The sequence below is a fragment of the Culex quinquefasciatus genome, chromosome 2, assembly GCF_015732765.1.
Source record: "Culex quinquefasciatus strain JHB chromosome 2, VPISU_Cqui_1.0_pri_paternal, whole genome shotgun sequence".
NCBI classification, from domain to species: Eukaryota; Metazoa; Arthropoda; class Insecta; order Diptera; family Culicidae; genus Culex; species Culex quinquefasciatus.
This window is the reverse complement of record NC_051862.1, coordinates 201,175,252-201,191,760: the sequence shown is the minus strand read 5'-3', so window position 1 is coordinate 201,191,760 and position 16,509 is coordinate 201,175,252. Positions and strand designations below refer to the sequence as shown.

The 16,509-nt window shown below is 32.7% G+C and overlaps 1 protein-coding gene across 1 annotated transcript; it reads left to right on the top strand.

Moving 5' to 3' along the window:
- The first annotated feature begins 2,686 nt into the window (after nucleotides 1–2,686).
- Nucleotides 2,687–6,675, top strand: LOC119768030 (TRAF3-interacting JNK-activating modulator-like). The gene is made up of 6 exons (XM_038258317.1): nucleotides 2,687–2,850; nucleotides 2,914–3,120; nucleotides 3,188–3,366; nucleotides 3,423–3,589; nucleotides 6,213–6,280; nucleotides 6,337–6,675. The coding sequence occupies exons 1-6, from the start codon at nucleotides 2,752–2,754 to the stop codon at nucleotides 6,553–6,555; spliced, it is 939 nt and encodes a 312-aa protein (XP_038114245.1). The 5' UTR covers nucleotides 2,687–2,751; the 3' UTR covers nucleotides 6,556–6,675.
- Nucleotides 6,676–16,509: the final 9,834 nt, after the last annotated feature.

Sequence of the window (16,509 nt, the reverse complement as noted above, 5' to 3'; positions counted from 1 at the left end):
AAATTTTCCGATCTCTTCGAAAAAAATATTTGAAAAAAATTTAAACCAAGTTCAACATTTTAAAAGGGCGTAATATTAAATGTGTGGCCAACTTGAAATGTCAGCCTTTATTTAAAAATTTGAAAAATATTTTTTTCAGAAAATTTCAAGAATGTTTCATATTTTAACATTGAAAATTATATGAACAAACTAATGATGCAAAATGGCTTCTTTGGGCATACCGAAGGCACCAAAAAAGTTTCAGTCGTTTTAAAAAATACAAAAATTAAAATTAAAAAAAAAAGACCGATTTCGTAGAGAATTGCTCATATCAAGCCAAGGGGAAGGGACGAAGGGACAAACAAAATGTACAATAATCATTTCAATATTCTTTAATTTCTAAAAATCAGTTGAATTTGTAAGGGAACAGCATCTAATTCCAGCGGGCCTCTAATGTTGCCATATCAGCACTTTGACATTCAATTACAGCTCATTAAAAGCGTAGTGAAAATCAGCAAATTGGAGTTAGGAGCGAGTGCTTAACCTGCCAAACATACGAGAATTTCCCCTATGCCTATCAAAAAATAATAGGAATTAAAAGCAAAAGTTTAACATTTTCCCAGCTGTGATTTCTTTTACTTTTTTTATATTCCAGAAACATCAACGAAAATTTAATAGAAAATTTACTCAAATAACCAAATACAAATTCTCACAAATCAACACAAATAAATAGGGGAACTGCATCTTTTTCCAGCGTGCCTCTGATGTTGCCATATCAGCACTTTGACATTCGATTACAGTTATTTTTATTTTTTTAAATTTGTATGATTTAAGAAATATAATTTAAAAGACACTGTGTAACATTACATAAAAAATCACTTCCTGGAGAAACATATCCCTTTTACTATTTTAACCATGATCTCCCCTGGAGCATTACAAAAATACTCACAGTGTCATAAAGTATGCTAATGCCACTAAAACTCGCGTGGAAAATGAGATAATGTGTCAAGAATTAGTGCCGGCCGTTGCCAGCCCACGGGTTTTCTTTGTGGTTTGTTCCGTGCCGGCCTGTCCGTCACTCTGTTATGAACAGGTTCTATTTCTGCCCGACTTGTGGCATAATAGTCGAGTGAGATCGATAATGACACTTATTTACTCATAGACAAAACACAGCCAATTAATTGGCTAAATAGTTTATTTTAACTTTCAAATAGATGTTTTTCAAAGGATTTTTTCATTTTTTTTTTCAAAATGAAAATGTTTTATTCGTTTGTCTATGACCTTACAGTCTCACGCCAAGAAATTAAGGCTTCCCATGCTTTTACGCATCATTTGCGATATTCATTTGTTGTGAACAAGCCACACATTTGGAAATATATTTCGATCGCCGTTGGAAACAGTTACTTTTCAGTTACGACTTCTTCCTCATGATTGGCATGGCATGCGATATAATCCGAGTGACTTTGTGATGCCATCAGGCCTTTATTTAAAAAAACGTTACTTAATCCACCCTTAGGTGGTTGGTGCCTTCCTCACATTTAAAGGATGCTATCCAAAATGTAAAAAGTGCGTAAATAACACTTAAGTGCTTATAACTTTTGATAGGGTTGTCAGATCTTCAATGTTTTGGACGCGTTGGAAAGGTCTTTTGAATACCTATCCAACTATAGGTCGCTTAAGAGATCCGGAAAGCATTTTCATCAAAATATCTGAGATCCAGCCTCGAAAAAGGGCGTAAATAACACTTAAGTGCTTATAACTTTTAATAGGAATGTCAGATCTTCAATGTTTTAGACGCATTGGAAAGCTCTTTTGAATACCTATCCAACGATATGTCGCATGAGAGATCCGGACAACGCTTTCATCAACATATCTGAGATCCGGCCTCCAAAAAGCGTATAAATAACACTTAAGTGCTTATAACTTTTGATAGATTTATCAGATCTTCAATGTCTTGGACGAAAGGTCTTTTAAATACCTTTCTAAAAATGTATAGCATGACGGGTTTTCTTACAAAAACCACCCTTTTTACAATCTTCCGGACTTTTGCTAAAATCGTTTTTTTAGCATAACTTTTGAAGCACTTAACTAAACTGCATGATTTTTAATAGCGACTTATGGGACTCCAAGACGGATCGAATGACGCCACAACGGATAAAATCGGTTCAGCCAATGTCGAGATAATCGAGTGACAATTTTTTGATCAACATCCCACCACACACACAGACATTTGCTCAGAATTTGATTCTGAGTCGATAGGTACACATGAAGGTGGGTCTAGGAGGTCTAATTGAGAAGTTCATTTTTCGAGTGATTTTATAGCCTTTCCTCAGTAACGTGAGGAAGGCAAAACGTAAACCAAACATTACGGCACAATTGACGTAATACTGAGACAGGTCACACTTTCGCGCAAATCGCGAGACTTTTTTTTTCCTCAGTTGCAAGTTTGTCACAGCTCGTTACAGCAAAACAATGCGAGGGGGAAAAGGGATCAGACATGCCGTAATAGTTCTGTAATTGTGCGATGGATGTTTAACTGTTGGCATAATTTAAAAAGGGCAAAGCGAGTTGCTAAATTTAACGGAAGTATTTTAGTGGTAAGAAAAATTGCACACCTAACACTAACATCCTCTATGAATCATAATGATGACATTTCTTACTGGGACGGGATCAAAGCTAGCCAGATCCTTGCCAACTTGATCATCTTTGCAACCTTCGCTTACTTTGATCGCAGTCTGAGGTTAGTCGTCAACACGCGTGCTACAAGAAGCGATGGATCCACAAGAATTTCTGTTGGCCAAAAACGATTTCGATCTGGAAAACTTCCGGATCCGGTTGATCGAGTGCATTTGCGAGTTGCAATCTCGTCGGGTAAGTTGAAATTGCACATGATCTTCCAAGAAATCTATCTGTTATTGTTTTTTTTTTTCATAGAATGAGGTTACGATGCTCAAATTAAATCTAGACGAATCGACCCGAACAAAGACCTCGCTGCAGGATGATTTGAAAACCTTCGAGCGGGAGAACGCCGACCTGCGGGATCAGCTGAAGATCACGCTGGACGCGTTGAACCAGAAAGATTCCATCAAAACGGGCTTTCTGGAGAACGCCGCCCGGCAGAACGTCCAGCTGGAGGCGATGGTAAGCAAGAGGGAAGGCGACCACGTGGTCTGATTTTTGAGGTTATGTTGTTTCTTCTCGTGTGCAGACCAATGAACACGAGCGGTTGAACGCCAAGCTGCAAGCGTCCCAGGTGAAGATCATGGAGTTGACACGGGACAATAATAAACTGCAGGATCAGCTGAAGGTGCAGAAGACGGCGCGGAATCAACCGGCGGCGACGGAAGGTGCCGATAGGATTTGGAAGGCGATGGACACACTGAATGGGTGAATAATTCGTCCTTTTAAGAAACAAGACTTGTTTTGACAATTTTGGTTTTTAGTCATTTGCAGAAACTGGAAGAGGAGCACAAGGTTCTGAAGCAAACGGCGGACTCGTCGACTAAAATTGCCGAAGAGGCGGTGCTCTCTGTTGCCAACAGTAAGGCCGCACTGGAGCAAGTTCAGGCGGAAAATGGTTCGATGAAAAAGCAAATTCTGAACCTGAAATGTAAGTAGTCAGTCTTTTTTAGCTCATACAAATGTGTGCACTTTCACGCATACTTATCTATATTAATCAAAAAATGTCAGTCGATTTTCTCGGTCCGTCTACTGCCATTCTACGCATAACTGTCCCATGTCAGTTTTGGACAGTTTTGACTTTATTTTAAAGTTTAGTTTAATGTGTACTTAAGAAAAACACATAAAATCTGGTACTTTGTTCGGAAACTCATTAAAAAACACTCCAAGTCTGTTTGTCCCATCTTTACACTTCTACGCATAATTGTCCCACCAAGTATTTTCTTACACGGAATCATTAGTTTTACTAAGCATTATGTCTTGTTTATCTGTTGTATAGCAAGAGAATCACAAATAAGGGTGATAAATTGCTAACAGGGGCGATAAGGGACACATAGGACGAATAGGAACCCATGGGACAATTATGCGTAGAAACACAGAAATCGGTCGAAAAATTTCAATCGCAATTTTCTCAGTTGCACTTTTTTGAACATGGGACAATTATGCGTAGAACTGCAGTCTAGGGGTCACATAAGTTCTAGAAATTTTTAGATTATGTTTAGATTTCTTCAAAATTTTTGCTATCAAAACGATTTTGGCTAAAATTAGTAAGATTGTAAAAAAGGTGGTTTTTGAAAGAACACGTATCATTTTATGTATTTTTAGGAAAGATATTTGATAGACCATTCCGACAAGCAAACAAAGCAAAGTAATCCACTTTGACGACCCCCGGTGGTTTCTGCTCATTACTAGGCTTCTGAAGGTTATGTGTGGTAAGTCACCCAAAACCTCTTTTGCGCAAATGGACCGACGTTTTACTTCCCCATCCGATAGAAGGCGAAAGGGTTGTAATTTGAAGGTCTGACAACCCTATCAAAAGTTATGATCACTTGAGGGCAGTGCTCAACCTTTTTTTACACCAGTCCAGGTGTTTTGCAATCATATGTTTTCAAAAAATGTAAGTACCGATGTAAAAAACAAATTCGCGATAATTTTTTTTTGCGGTACTGTACAATGGAATTTCACAAAAAATCAAAATATTTTTAATCGAGCCCAAACATGCTAAATATGATTTTTTTATGCAAGAAAATGCATTTCAAATTATTTTCAGTTGATTTGACTACTATTTCCATTAAAATTTTGAAGTTTTTTGAAAAAAAAAAAATAAAATATATATATGTATATATTGCCTTTTGATTTTTCGGGCAGGTTTTGAGGGGGCTACATAAACTTTGAAAACTATTTGCAATGTCCTAACATTTATTTGAAACATTAACAATGTTTTTAAATTTAAATTTTAAGTATTTTTTTTTTATTTTTAAAAAAGGACAAACAAATATCTAAAAACATAAAAAACAACTTTTTGTAAATTTGGTAATGTTTATCTTTTAGTTCTACGAAGCTGTTAAATTTGTTCTTTTTTTTATTTAACGTTATAGTGAATATCAAAGCTAATTATAATTATTAATTTTTTAAATTTTCTCAAAAATTTTCAATTTGTTAAAAAACATTTTTTTCTGAAAAGTTGCTCTTTTCTATAAAATATATTTTGAAATTTTATAAATAAAAAAAACTGCTTGAAAGAGTTAAGAAAAAAATCAAAATAATATAATTTTATTGAAAGTGAACATTAAAAAAGAATTAACATTGAACATTGGACCATAAATCGACCAAGATATCGACGATCGAAAAAAAAACAGAGGGCTATTTTGGCAACAACCTTTTTCTGTTTTTTTTTACATTTGCCATGCCATATCTCAGAAACTTAAGGCCATATCATCAAAAATAAAATAAAACATAATGTTAGGAATTTTCTCAGTTCTACGATTTTTTTTCAAATTATTTTTAAATTATTTTTAAAAATTATACTTTTTTAAACAAGTTTCGTGAAATGCCTACCTATAAATTGACAACGGTACATTTTATCAAAATTTCACTTAAGATCTTTTTGATTGCAACTTTGATTTTACATTAAAAGTTGAGTTCAACTTCGTTTTACCTTTTTCTTTATTAAAAATTCACATCTGAAAAAATATATGGCCTGGTCAAAGATTAAAAAAAAATATAAAAATTCAAATAACAAGCTATAGTCACCTGTCCGTATGGATCAATCGGACCGTGCACTGGACTCACAATTCAGAGGTTGCTGGTTCAAATCCCGCGACATAAACTTTGAAAAATATTTGGAATGGCCTTAGTGACAATAATGATTTTAAAAATCAGTGGAACATTTTTTTCGTTTATCAATATTGTTCGGTGTAGCTCTCATCCATACTTACAATTTCGCCGAAGACACAAAATCGATAAAAATATAGATACATTTCTTTGAATTTTTTACATACCATTTCTGTATGGACAGCTGCCAAAATTGTATGGAAAATTACATGGACAATCTGATGATGCAAAAGGTCTTCTTCGGGTAGGTATTAAAATAATTAATTGCATCATTTCGTAGAGAAGTGGATTAGGTAGGTCACTAACCTATAATGTGTGTATATTGATTTCCAAATTTTAACTTATAATTGTTAAAAACGCTGTTTTATTCATGTTGTCCAAATGTATAATGTATTCATCCATTTTATAAATTGAATTGAATTGTTTTTTTTTCGTTCCAGCAAAGATACTTTCATTGAAATCAATCAGCGAAATTGAGGACACGTGCGGCCAAAACTCTTATTCAAAGGTTTGCATAAAAAGTTAAAAAGTGAAAAGACTTACCACAACAATGTTTTCTTTCAGTTCGAAGATCAAATGAAAATCTTGACGGATCAGCTCGACTGCGAACGAGAAACCAACAACAAGTTGAGGAACGATATCGCCGCCCTGTTGCTGCTGCAGGAGAGTCTCGCCAAGTCCGGATCTACGATCGAGATTGGTGAAGCTGATCAAACCTCACAGAAGCCCACGATGATCGATGAAGGAGCTGGAGAGGAAGCGAAACCGATGGATGTCAACTGAATTAAATCAAAGATAGGTGTGAGCAAGGTTTGTTGCAAATAAATTTTATTCTTCATCTTCGGATTAATAGTACAAATTTGGTCGAAGCGGCTTACGGGGGAGTACGCACTCCGTTCAACGCGTTGTGTATTGGATTCTCTAGTAAAAATCTCGATAAGCAGTAATTTTTGTTTCTTTTTTTTCGTTCGATAGAATTTTTACCTCTCTTTGTCTACAGTTACGTTTGTCGTTTGTCATTTTAGAAAACTCAAAATCTGCTCAACGATTGATAAATATTTCGCGGAATCCACTTCTATCTGTTTGAACACTTTTCATATTTTTTTTACTTTGTTCCGAAAGGATTCTGGCAAACAAAAGTGTTAAACTATTTATCTTCGAACGTTTCGGTCAATCCCTGGCAGGAGTTCTTTCCTTAACAACACTGCTAGCTGCGGAACGCTTGGCGTTAATTTTCTTTTATGTTTAGTGGTTTGAGTTTGGTTGTCAAGTTTTATTTGTTGTTTGATTTTTCGTCTCTATCACCGCTACTGTTTGGTTTATCCTCTCTTTCTGGATTTTTTTGTTTGGGTTGTGTGTAATTGTGTGTTGGTTTGTTTCATTTAGATTTCCGTTTAGTTATCAAATGGCTATCATTTTATTGTCCACATTTAAAGCTACATTTGTTTTTTGGAGTTTTCAGTGAATTCTGGGTGTTTTTTCTCTATATTGTTTTATATCATTCTATTTCTTTGTTTGTTTTTTTTTTTCGCTAAAACGTTTAGAATTATTTATTTGGAACAAATTGTTAGTTGAAATGCATTGATATAAAAAAACTAAATTTGTAGACCGTAAATTCAAAAAGATAATGAATAAGAAACCTAACCAATATGTATCACATAAAAAATAACCACAAAAACTGAATAAAACTCACGACCAAACAGTCGTTTTCTCCAATTTTCTCTTATTGCTTGTTGGCTCCAAAGCAGTGATGGAAAAATCGTCAACAAAAGAAGCTTCTCTGAGTTCGCGCACTGGGAGAGAACGGGCCTCTCTGCTTTTTTGCGAAATTTGTTTATATTCAGAGGTGAAACGTCAGACGTTGTTTACTGTACCGTCACGTAACCAATGTTTGTAAACAATAAAGATTTGTGTACCTTTTTGAGAGATGGGGAATGATTTATTTTTACAGCTTATCACCTTCGGCGATGTGAAAAGAGAAGAGTGAATTAAACGGTAGAGAAAACGGATTGAGTCGAGAGAAACGAGAGTTTTTTTTATTGCTCTCTGCCTTGTCTCGACTCGAGCCTCTCGAGAACAAAATTCTCTTATAGAACTTCTTGTTGAATTGATATATGCCGAAAAGACAATCTGATAAAAATTACAATAATGAGAGAAACAGAATCTCGTGAAATATTGTCACTTTTGGAAGACGACCAATGTTTGTAAACAATCAAATTTGGTAGGGCTAATCTAAAGTCAACACGATTTTTTTTAGTGAAAAATTAAACTTTGGAGTAATTTTATCCCTATTGTGGGGCAAAACCTAACTGAACTAGATGATATCAGAAGAAAGTGGAGAAAATAGAAGGTACCTAGAAAATCGAGAAAAAAAAACGAGAGTTGTTTCATTGCTCTATGTCTTATCTCGACATAAAAATTCTCTTACTCTCCTTTTTCACTCGGGAGATTGTTCCGTTTTTCTCTCATCAAGCATGTAAGAGATTACAGTCTCGGTTTAGCACCGCATATCGGGGATGCAAAACTGAGGCGTGCATAACTGAAGCATAGAGCTATAATACTATGAAAAATCATCCAAACATTAAAAAAATATTAGAATCGTGATGATATCATCTATCTAATGAAACTATAATTGAATGAACATTTTCACAAAAATACGTTTTTTTTCCTGTATTATGAAAATACAATTTTTTTCTCGAAAAAAAAATCTTCAGTTCGTTGATTGGTTTTTTTTTCATAAATTTCGGAAGTAATTTTTTTGAACATACTAAAAATTTTAGCATAACTACGTATTTTTGAAAAAAATACCGTAAACTGGGGTGACTTTGATAGCCCGGGGTGACATTGATAGAAATTTGATTTGGCCACTAATTTTGATATATCCAATGTAACAGTCACATTTTTGCATATATGTTCGATAATAAACTATCCCTTAATGCTTATATACTCAAAATTCTCAATAATGTTTAGATACTAATTTGACGAGCATTTGATAAACCTATGAAAGTCACCCTGGGCTATCAAAGTCACCCCAGTTTACGGTACTCAATATTTCAGTTTTTACAATATGGGTAATAAGTGATCGCGATTTTTCAAACATTTCACAAATAATAACATCTGGAGTTTTTCTTGAAATGGTTTGAATTACACCCAAAAAGCAAAAACTAGAAATTCGGGTTATTGGACCTTTCAAAAAAAAAAAAACTCCAGACGTAAATTTTTAAATACACTCAATATTTTCACAAAACTACGTATTTTTGAAAAAGTACTAAAAATTTCAGTTCCTTACAAGATGGGTTATCAAATGATCGGGAAGTTTTCGTACATTTCGAAAATAATACAGTGAAACCTCTTTTTACGCGATGCGTTACGTTTTTCTAATTTGTCGATATCTTTGGAACAACGCCACATTTTTGCAATCTTTTAAATGCAAATTCTAGGTTTTGTTCAGATCCACAAAACGCTTTTTGAAGCTAGCAAATCTATTTTATGGTTTAAGAGAAACTTACAAAGTAAAAAGCGTAACGCCACCGCGTAAAAAGAGGTTTTTCAGTATTTTTTTAAATACTCAGAATTTTTATCGATACATTACCAAATGAAAAAAATGAAATTAATAAAACATAGTTTTGTGAAAATTTTGACTAATTTCAAAAATATCTTTCGAAATATATGAAAAAAATCTCGTTTCATTTGACATCCATATTGTAAGAAACTGAAATTTTGAGTACTCAATCGAAAATACGTAGTTTTGTGAAAATGTTGAATATTTTCAAAAAAATGTGTTTTAACTTTTGAAATGTATGAAAAATTGCGATCATTTGATACCCATATTGTGAAAAACTGAAATTTTGAGTACTTTTTCGAAAAATACGTTGTTTTGTGAAAATGTTGAGTATTTTCAAAAATTTGTGTTTTAACTTTCGAAATTTATGAAAAAAATCGCGATCATTTGATACCCATATTGTAAAAAACTGAAATTTTGAGTACTTTTTCAAAAATACGTAGTTTTGTAAAAATTTTGAGTATTTTCAAAAAAAATATTACTTTTGAAATCTATGAAAAAACCGCGATCATTTGATACCCATATCGTAAAAAACATAAATTTCGAGGACTTTTTCGAAAATACGTAGTTTTGTGTAAATGTTGAGTATTTTCAAGAAAAAAATTATTGCTTTCGAAATGTATGAAAAATCACGATCATTTGATACCCATATTGCAATATGCGATGGAATAATCATCATCTCTCTCGCGCACGAAAGATCGGTATAATGAATCTAAAAAAATCATCATCTTGATTATTCGGCGGAACATCTTTTTCACTCGCAACTTCACACGTCGAAAAATGACCTGTCACATTTTGTAGATGGGCAATGTGTGTAAACAAAGTGAAATAAATATGTTTGAGTGCTGCTGACAAGGAAATTCACAAAAATCATCAGCAGATTAATTTTCTTAGAGAATTTCGGGAGCGATTTTCTTTTGCGTGATTTGCCTCCTCTCTCTTTCACGGGTGAAGAAAGTTCGCAAGCGAAATTGATTTTTTCGCGATTATTTCATCACTGGTTTTGAGTAATTTTTGAGAAACATTGCATTGCATCATGTAATTATAACTGCAATGAATAGCTGACATCATCGAATCATAACCGGGGCGTGACTGTAGTGAGTGAATGATTTTCTTGCGAATAGAAGTGAGAGTGTGCAAAAATGTTGGAGAGAGAATTTGTTGAGTTTGTGAGAACAGTATAGGAGAGAAAAATTAAAAAAAAACTCAACAAAAAAGGGCAATTTCTTTCATTAAATCAAGCAAAACAAAAGTAGAATTTTCACAGAATGTAATTGCAACTGATAGCACAGGGGAAATAAATAAAATCTAAAAACTGAGCCGCACCAAAACGAACAATTGAAGCATTTTGGGAGTTTGGGGTGAAACGTGTTATCCTTTAATAGTCTTACGAGATACTCACAGCAAATAGAACGCGCGTTTCTTATATGATGAGTTCGGGTTCGGGTATGTGTTTGTCTCCGTGTGGATTAGCGGGGTTTCGTTTGTTTTTTTTTAGTTTAGTTATTTTGTTTGCAGCTAACTGACAGAAAATACTGAGTAACTTCTAAAGATTTAAAACTGGTTTCGTTTATTTCAACGATCTTTTTTTTTGTCTTGAATAAAATCTGGAAAAGATCAACAAGAACTCGTGTTTGTGTTTGTGTTTTGTTTTTCGTTAGATAGTATTCGTGATGAAAATTAGAATATATTTAGAAACAGTTTTTCTTTCTCTTAGTTCGCGCTGATTTCAACAAGTTTACTCTGCGATATTGATTTTTATTTTGTTTTAATAGATTTTAGTTTAACATCATCTCAATCTGAGTTAGCTTAGATTTGTTTTAGCAAAGCTAAAGATTATGTTCTTTCACTTACGTTTGTTTGTCTAGCAAAAAATTAACCTAGCGACGTTAAAGCGTTCAAATGACTTTCTCATAATTGTTTTTGATTCTTTCTTCTTGATACTGGTTTTGTTTTTTTAAAGTACATTGTTCCTAGATTGTAAAAAAGTGTTTTTTTCTCTACTATTAATTTGTTCTGCCACCTCTTCGTCACGTTCTATCAGTGTGTGTGTGTGTGTATTTTTTGTATATATATTTGCACAATCTTGCTCCAGCGCATCCGCCACCTTACGGTAAATGTTTAAACACTAGTTATTGTCATGTTATGACAGTGTCGAACTTAATATCTTCGCCTACACGTTACACCTATTATTGTCGTTTTGTCTCATTCATATTTTTTTCTTCTTCAAAGTCGATTCTCAGCTACGGATATTCGAGTAAAAGTTCTGTAAGTACCACTACAACCTGCTAAAATTAAACTCGTTTTCTTTTGTATTAGTTTAAGAAACTTAGCCTTTGACTAAAAACCGATATGATTAGAGTTTTGAGTGATATCTCCGGAAAGGGGAGTGGGGATTGTTCCACAAAATGATACGGGTTTCAATTTTGTACTTGTCGGATAGCGTAGAACGATTTCGTTTGACTTTGAAAGTAACTTTAACCCTTTACTTATATCTCTTTCTCTTCTTACGCGATATGTCGAGTTGAACTATAGGTTAGAAAAGTGTTTTTTTTTTGTTCTGAATATATGTCGCATTAGAGAATAGACGACGATGTACTAAAAAGGATTGGAGGTCTTCCTTCGAATGGCTACTAATGACTGATGGCTTTTTTTGCTGTTTAAAAATGCTCTCGGTTTCGTTTTACATTTATACTGCTTGTTTTAAATTGTAGCTATTAGAAACTAGGTTTCTACCATGGCATATAAAAAGAGTGTTGGCTATTTTTCATTTTTGTTACAAGCTTTTTACTTACACGCTACACGATTGATGTTATTTTGATCGAAACAAATAAATAATTGAACTGTACATAAGCACTGAACCGTTTTTCGCTTTTGCTATTATATGTATATGATTCTACTTGTTCTTTGTTAGTAACTAACAATAAATTACTCTTTTCGTATAAATGTTAGATGTGTATAAAAAAATTATCATACATTCCACCTCAAGCTACACTTACCGTAGCAATATTTGTTTTCAGATAATTGTAGTTAATTTTTTTGTCTCTACTTTGAATTGATTTAGATATCCTCAAGTTGTCTGCTCTACCATTTTTTTCGCTATCTTTTTAGTAGTAACAATTACTGCTCATTTTTATAAGTAAATTATTGTCTCTTCGAAAAGAAGTTCCCACGCTTTTTGTGTTGTTCAGTTTAGTTTTTCAATTGATGATGAGATTCTTGTTTAATTTGACTGCTATTACACGATTTTGTTTGTTTTACAAGTTTTGAATTTCTGGCCAGAAACCGGCACCGGCACGCTACAGTGTCTACTACTAGTATTTAATGGGCTGCATTCGTAGTTTGGAAAAGATGGTTGTGGTCTTGTGGTTGGAATTTGTTTCGTCATTTTTACAGATAACCAGCACGAGCCATTAGAAGCGCAACTAAAGAATACAATTTTGTGTTTGAGAACTTGTTTACTCTTCTTCTTCTTCAAAAAAAAAAAAAAAATAGCGAAGGAACTTAAAAATACACTTAAACAAATACAATACAAATTTGTGATTTAAAATTAGAATATTTGTAGTGAAGGGTTCATAACAACCAAGCAAGTTTTTGTCTTTTTATTCCAAAATTGTCAAACTTACGGACCAAATTCTGCAACAATCTAATTGTAAAAATAGTCAAACTTTGTTGTAAATTATGTTGTAGACAGTTGTTAAGGGGATGAATAAATAATTACCGTAGTTTTGAAGATACTAAAAATCTTGGTGCAAAAGCTATGGTTAAAAATCGTTAGTTTAATTTTGTCGTTTTCATCGTTTAGTTCGTTAGTTTTATTTTCGTTCTGACAAAAATCTTAGTTGGGGAAATTTTTTTAAAAATAATAAGGTAATTAAAATCACCTTTTTAAATATTTCAGCTGATTTTAAAATTATCCATTAATCAACGTTTTGAAGCAAAAAATAGGAAAAAAAAATATTTAGAGATAGTCAAGCTTTAAGGTCAACGCATAATTGTCCTATTTTTTACGATCTTGACTTTTTTTTATGTTTAAGTTTGTTTTGAAACACAAAACCGCTAATAAAACAAATCTGGTAACGAATCGCCTTTAGACGGGCTTCAATCTGAAAAGTCGCCAAAAATCAATTTTTCAACCAATTTTTGATCTTAAAAAAGCATTGGAAAGAAAAACTCTTAAAATTTTAAAAAATTAAAAGTTTGGAAGTTTGACTTGGTTTATGTGACATTGCCAATGTTGTTAAAAATGTAATTTTTTTAGAGGTCAACTTTGGCTGTGTTTTTTTATTAACATTTCCTATATTTTAAGTAAAAAGAAGTATGCAGTAGTTTTTGTAGTGTCCCAGGCTATGTCTTTACGCATTTTTTTTGCAATTTAAATGATAATGGTGCCATTGTATAGCAGAACATGTGGAAAACAAGCAATAAATTAGTGACATGAAAAAAATTGATAGGCAAAATGTAATGATAGGAGAAGACAGAATAGGCCTAATACTATCAAAAACAAACATAAACTAAACAAGATAAATGTAAATAATAATACTAAAAATAAAACAAGAAAAACATACAACAAGATAAGTGAAGTTTTTCGTAGAACAAGAGTTGCTAAAAATAAATACTTAAAAAAAAAATTTTGCCGTTGAAAAAAAAAACGATTAATCTGTTTGACAATTTTGAGTTGAATACCATTAAAATTTTTAAAAGTGGATACAACGGTTCTCCCCATCAAAAATATATAGTTTTTTTTTATTTAAAATTTGAGTTAATCTCTAAAAATGTCACTCAAATTTTCGCCTTGATTATTGGCAACACTGCCAAATGCGAAACGAAAATTGCAACAATGAAAAGTGAATGCTGGTTATAGTGTCAAATACAACTCAGAAATTGTATTTTTGTCATCTTAAACAAATTAAAATTAAAAAATTTCAGTCAATAAAAATGACAAAAAAATATTTTCAAGAAAATCTGCGAGAATTGTTGTTCTGTCGACAGAATTCCATCAATCTTCAAATTTAAAAACTAATCTTTTTCCTTAAATTTAATATATATTTTTCTTATCTGTGATCCCAAAATTAAAAATAGACAAATAAATTTAATATTGGAGAAAACAAAATCTTTAAATGAAATTTGTCAGAGCCTTTTATGGATTTAAAACATTCTAATCTAATCTAATCTAATCTAACACAAACGCAGCCAGTCCGATGAAAGCATGCTGGAAAGTCTTGTGATAAGATTACGCCCCAAGCACTTTTCTTGTCAATATTAATAATTGCAGTACAGCCGAGATCACCCGAAAATGTATTGCAAAAATTAAAGCGGCCAGCCCTACTGCGTTGTGTTTACCGCAGAGAAGATTCTGAGAACGGATCACATTTCACAGAATCTACAGGGGAGGAAGGATGCGTGGACATACCGTACCAAACAGAGCCTTTATGGATGTAAAACATTCAAAAGATGAACAGACAAATAACTGCCGCAAAATTCTAATTTTGATTTGAGCTAAAAATTTAAATTTATGACAAAACTGTTTTTAGGTTCGTGTGTAAATTTAGAATCGATGTGAATCTATTCACTTTTCCTGTCTTAGCAGAATCGATACCTGTTACTTTTTTTCAATAAAAATTAGTGATTAAGGTTATACTTTTCAGTATTTATATTGCAATGTAATATTTTTCAAGATTGTTTTGATTTTTGACATGGCAAACGGTGAAGGTTATTTTTCGGAATTGCACACGGATGAAACAAAATCTTATAGGAAACTTGTTGTATAAACTTTTATTCTTGCATTTTTGATTTTTCATAACATTGTTTGTTCTCTTGAATAAGATATAATTAGCAAGAGATAGGAATAATGGATGAATAAAAAAAAAACAAACTGGATTAAATTACGTTCAATTTTTCGCGCAAGCCCAACCAGCTTCTTTATAATTATAATTATATAGCTCGATTTTTCCTTGAAACTTCAAATATTTAGATGTTAGAAATAAGGTGTAGCAAATATAATTTACAACAGAATGATAGGCTTACCGATTCAATGAAAGATTTTACAGTTGATTTAATTCAGTTTTAAATAACATTCTTATTATAAAAATTGTTGTATTTGAACTAAAGTTGCATTTCGAAAATTAAAAAAAAAACATTCCACGAACCTTGAAATGATTCTAAAGTCGCTGAATCGTACTGTTCATGCAATTAATTTGCCTCTTTGCATTTTTTCATCGACTTGAAAACAGCCAACTTTAAAAATGTTATAAGTTCTGAAATATAAACATAAATGTAGAAAAATACATAGAGATTTGAAATTTAAAGAGTTTACAGACTTCGTGCAATTCAATCAAGAATTCGAAACTATGTATGCCAAAATTTGCATGCCACTGTCAAATCACAAAAATCAAAAATATAAATAAAAATAGTTTAAAAAAATAAAGCGTGTCAAACCAAGGCAAACGGATTCCAACTGCATTTGTTGTTAGATTTTGAAGAAGAGTAACGTTTTTGATCTCAAGATTGAATTTCTCCAGTTCGGTGAAATTTTTTTCAAATTATAATGGGAATTGAACAGTAAAATTAAGTAGTTCAACCAAAAAAATTTAACAATCATAATTTATTTTCAATATTGTAAACAAAGTGAGGAAAATTACACCAGACTTTTGGAGAAATTCGCCAAGCTACTCTACCTAGATATTTCCAATAATCCTGCGGGGGGAGGAAAGAGTTTAAAAAAGAAGCCAAAAGCAGTGCACGACGAATCCATCCTTGTGTGTGATTGTTTCGATTTTGCTTCGCTGCATCCTACTCGATTTATCAATACTCCTTTGTGCGTTTAACGGACCTATATTTACAGTGTGTGGTTGTGTGTTTGTCAATTACTCCGCTAGAAAGTCAACAGTTTGAGAACCAAATTTCCAACGAAACAGCCAGTTTGCTAAGCTTGGCGCTAGTTGATTTTTATTTCTTTTCTTCTTTTTTTCGCTTAAGTTTGCTTCAGTTCGAATTGTTAAATTGTTGCTTTTTTTTGTTTTCAAGCTAAGTACGGATTTCCTTTTTGATTGTAGCCTATTTACAGGAGCGTTTGCTAGCGATTAAGGGTTAGTTGGTTTTATCTTACAATACGTTTTTGAAAATGAGGAAAATTATAAGCAACTTTGTTCGTTTCCTTCTCTCTTTCTCACTCA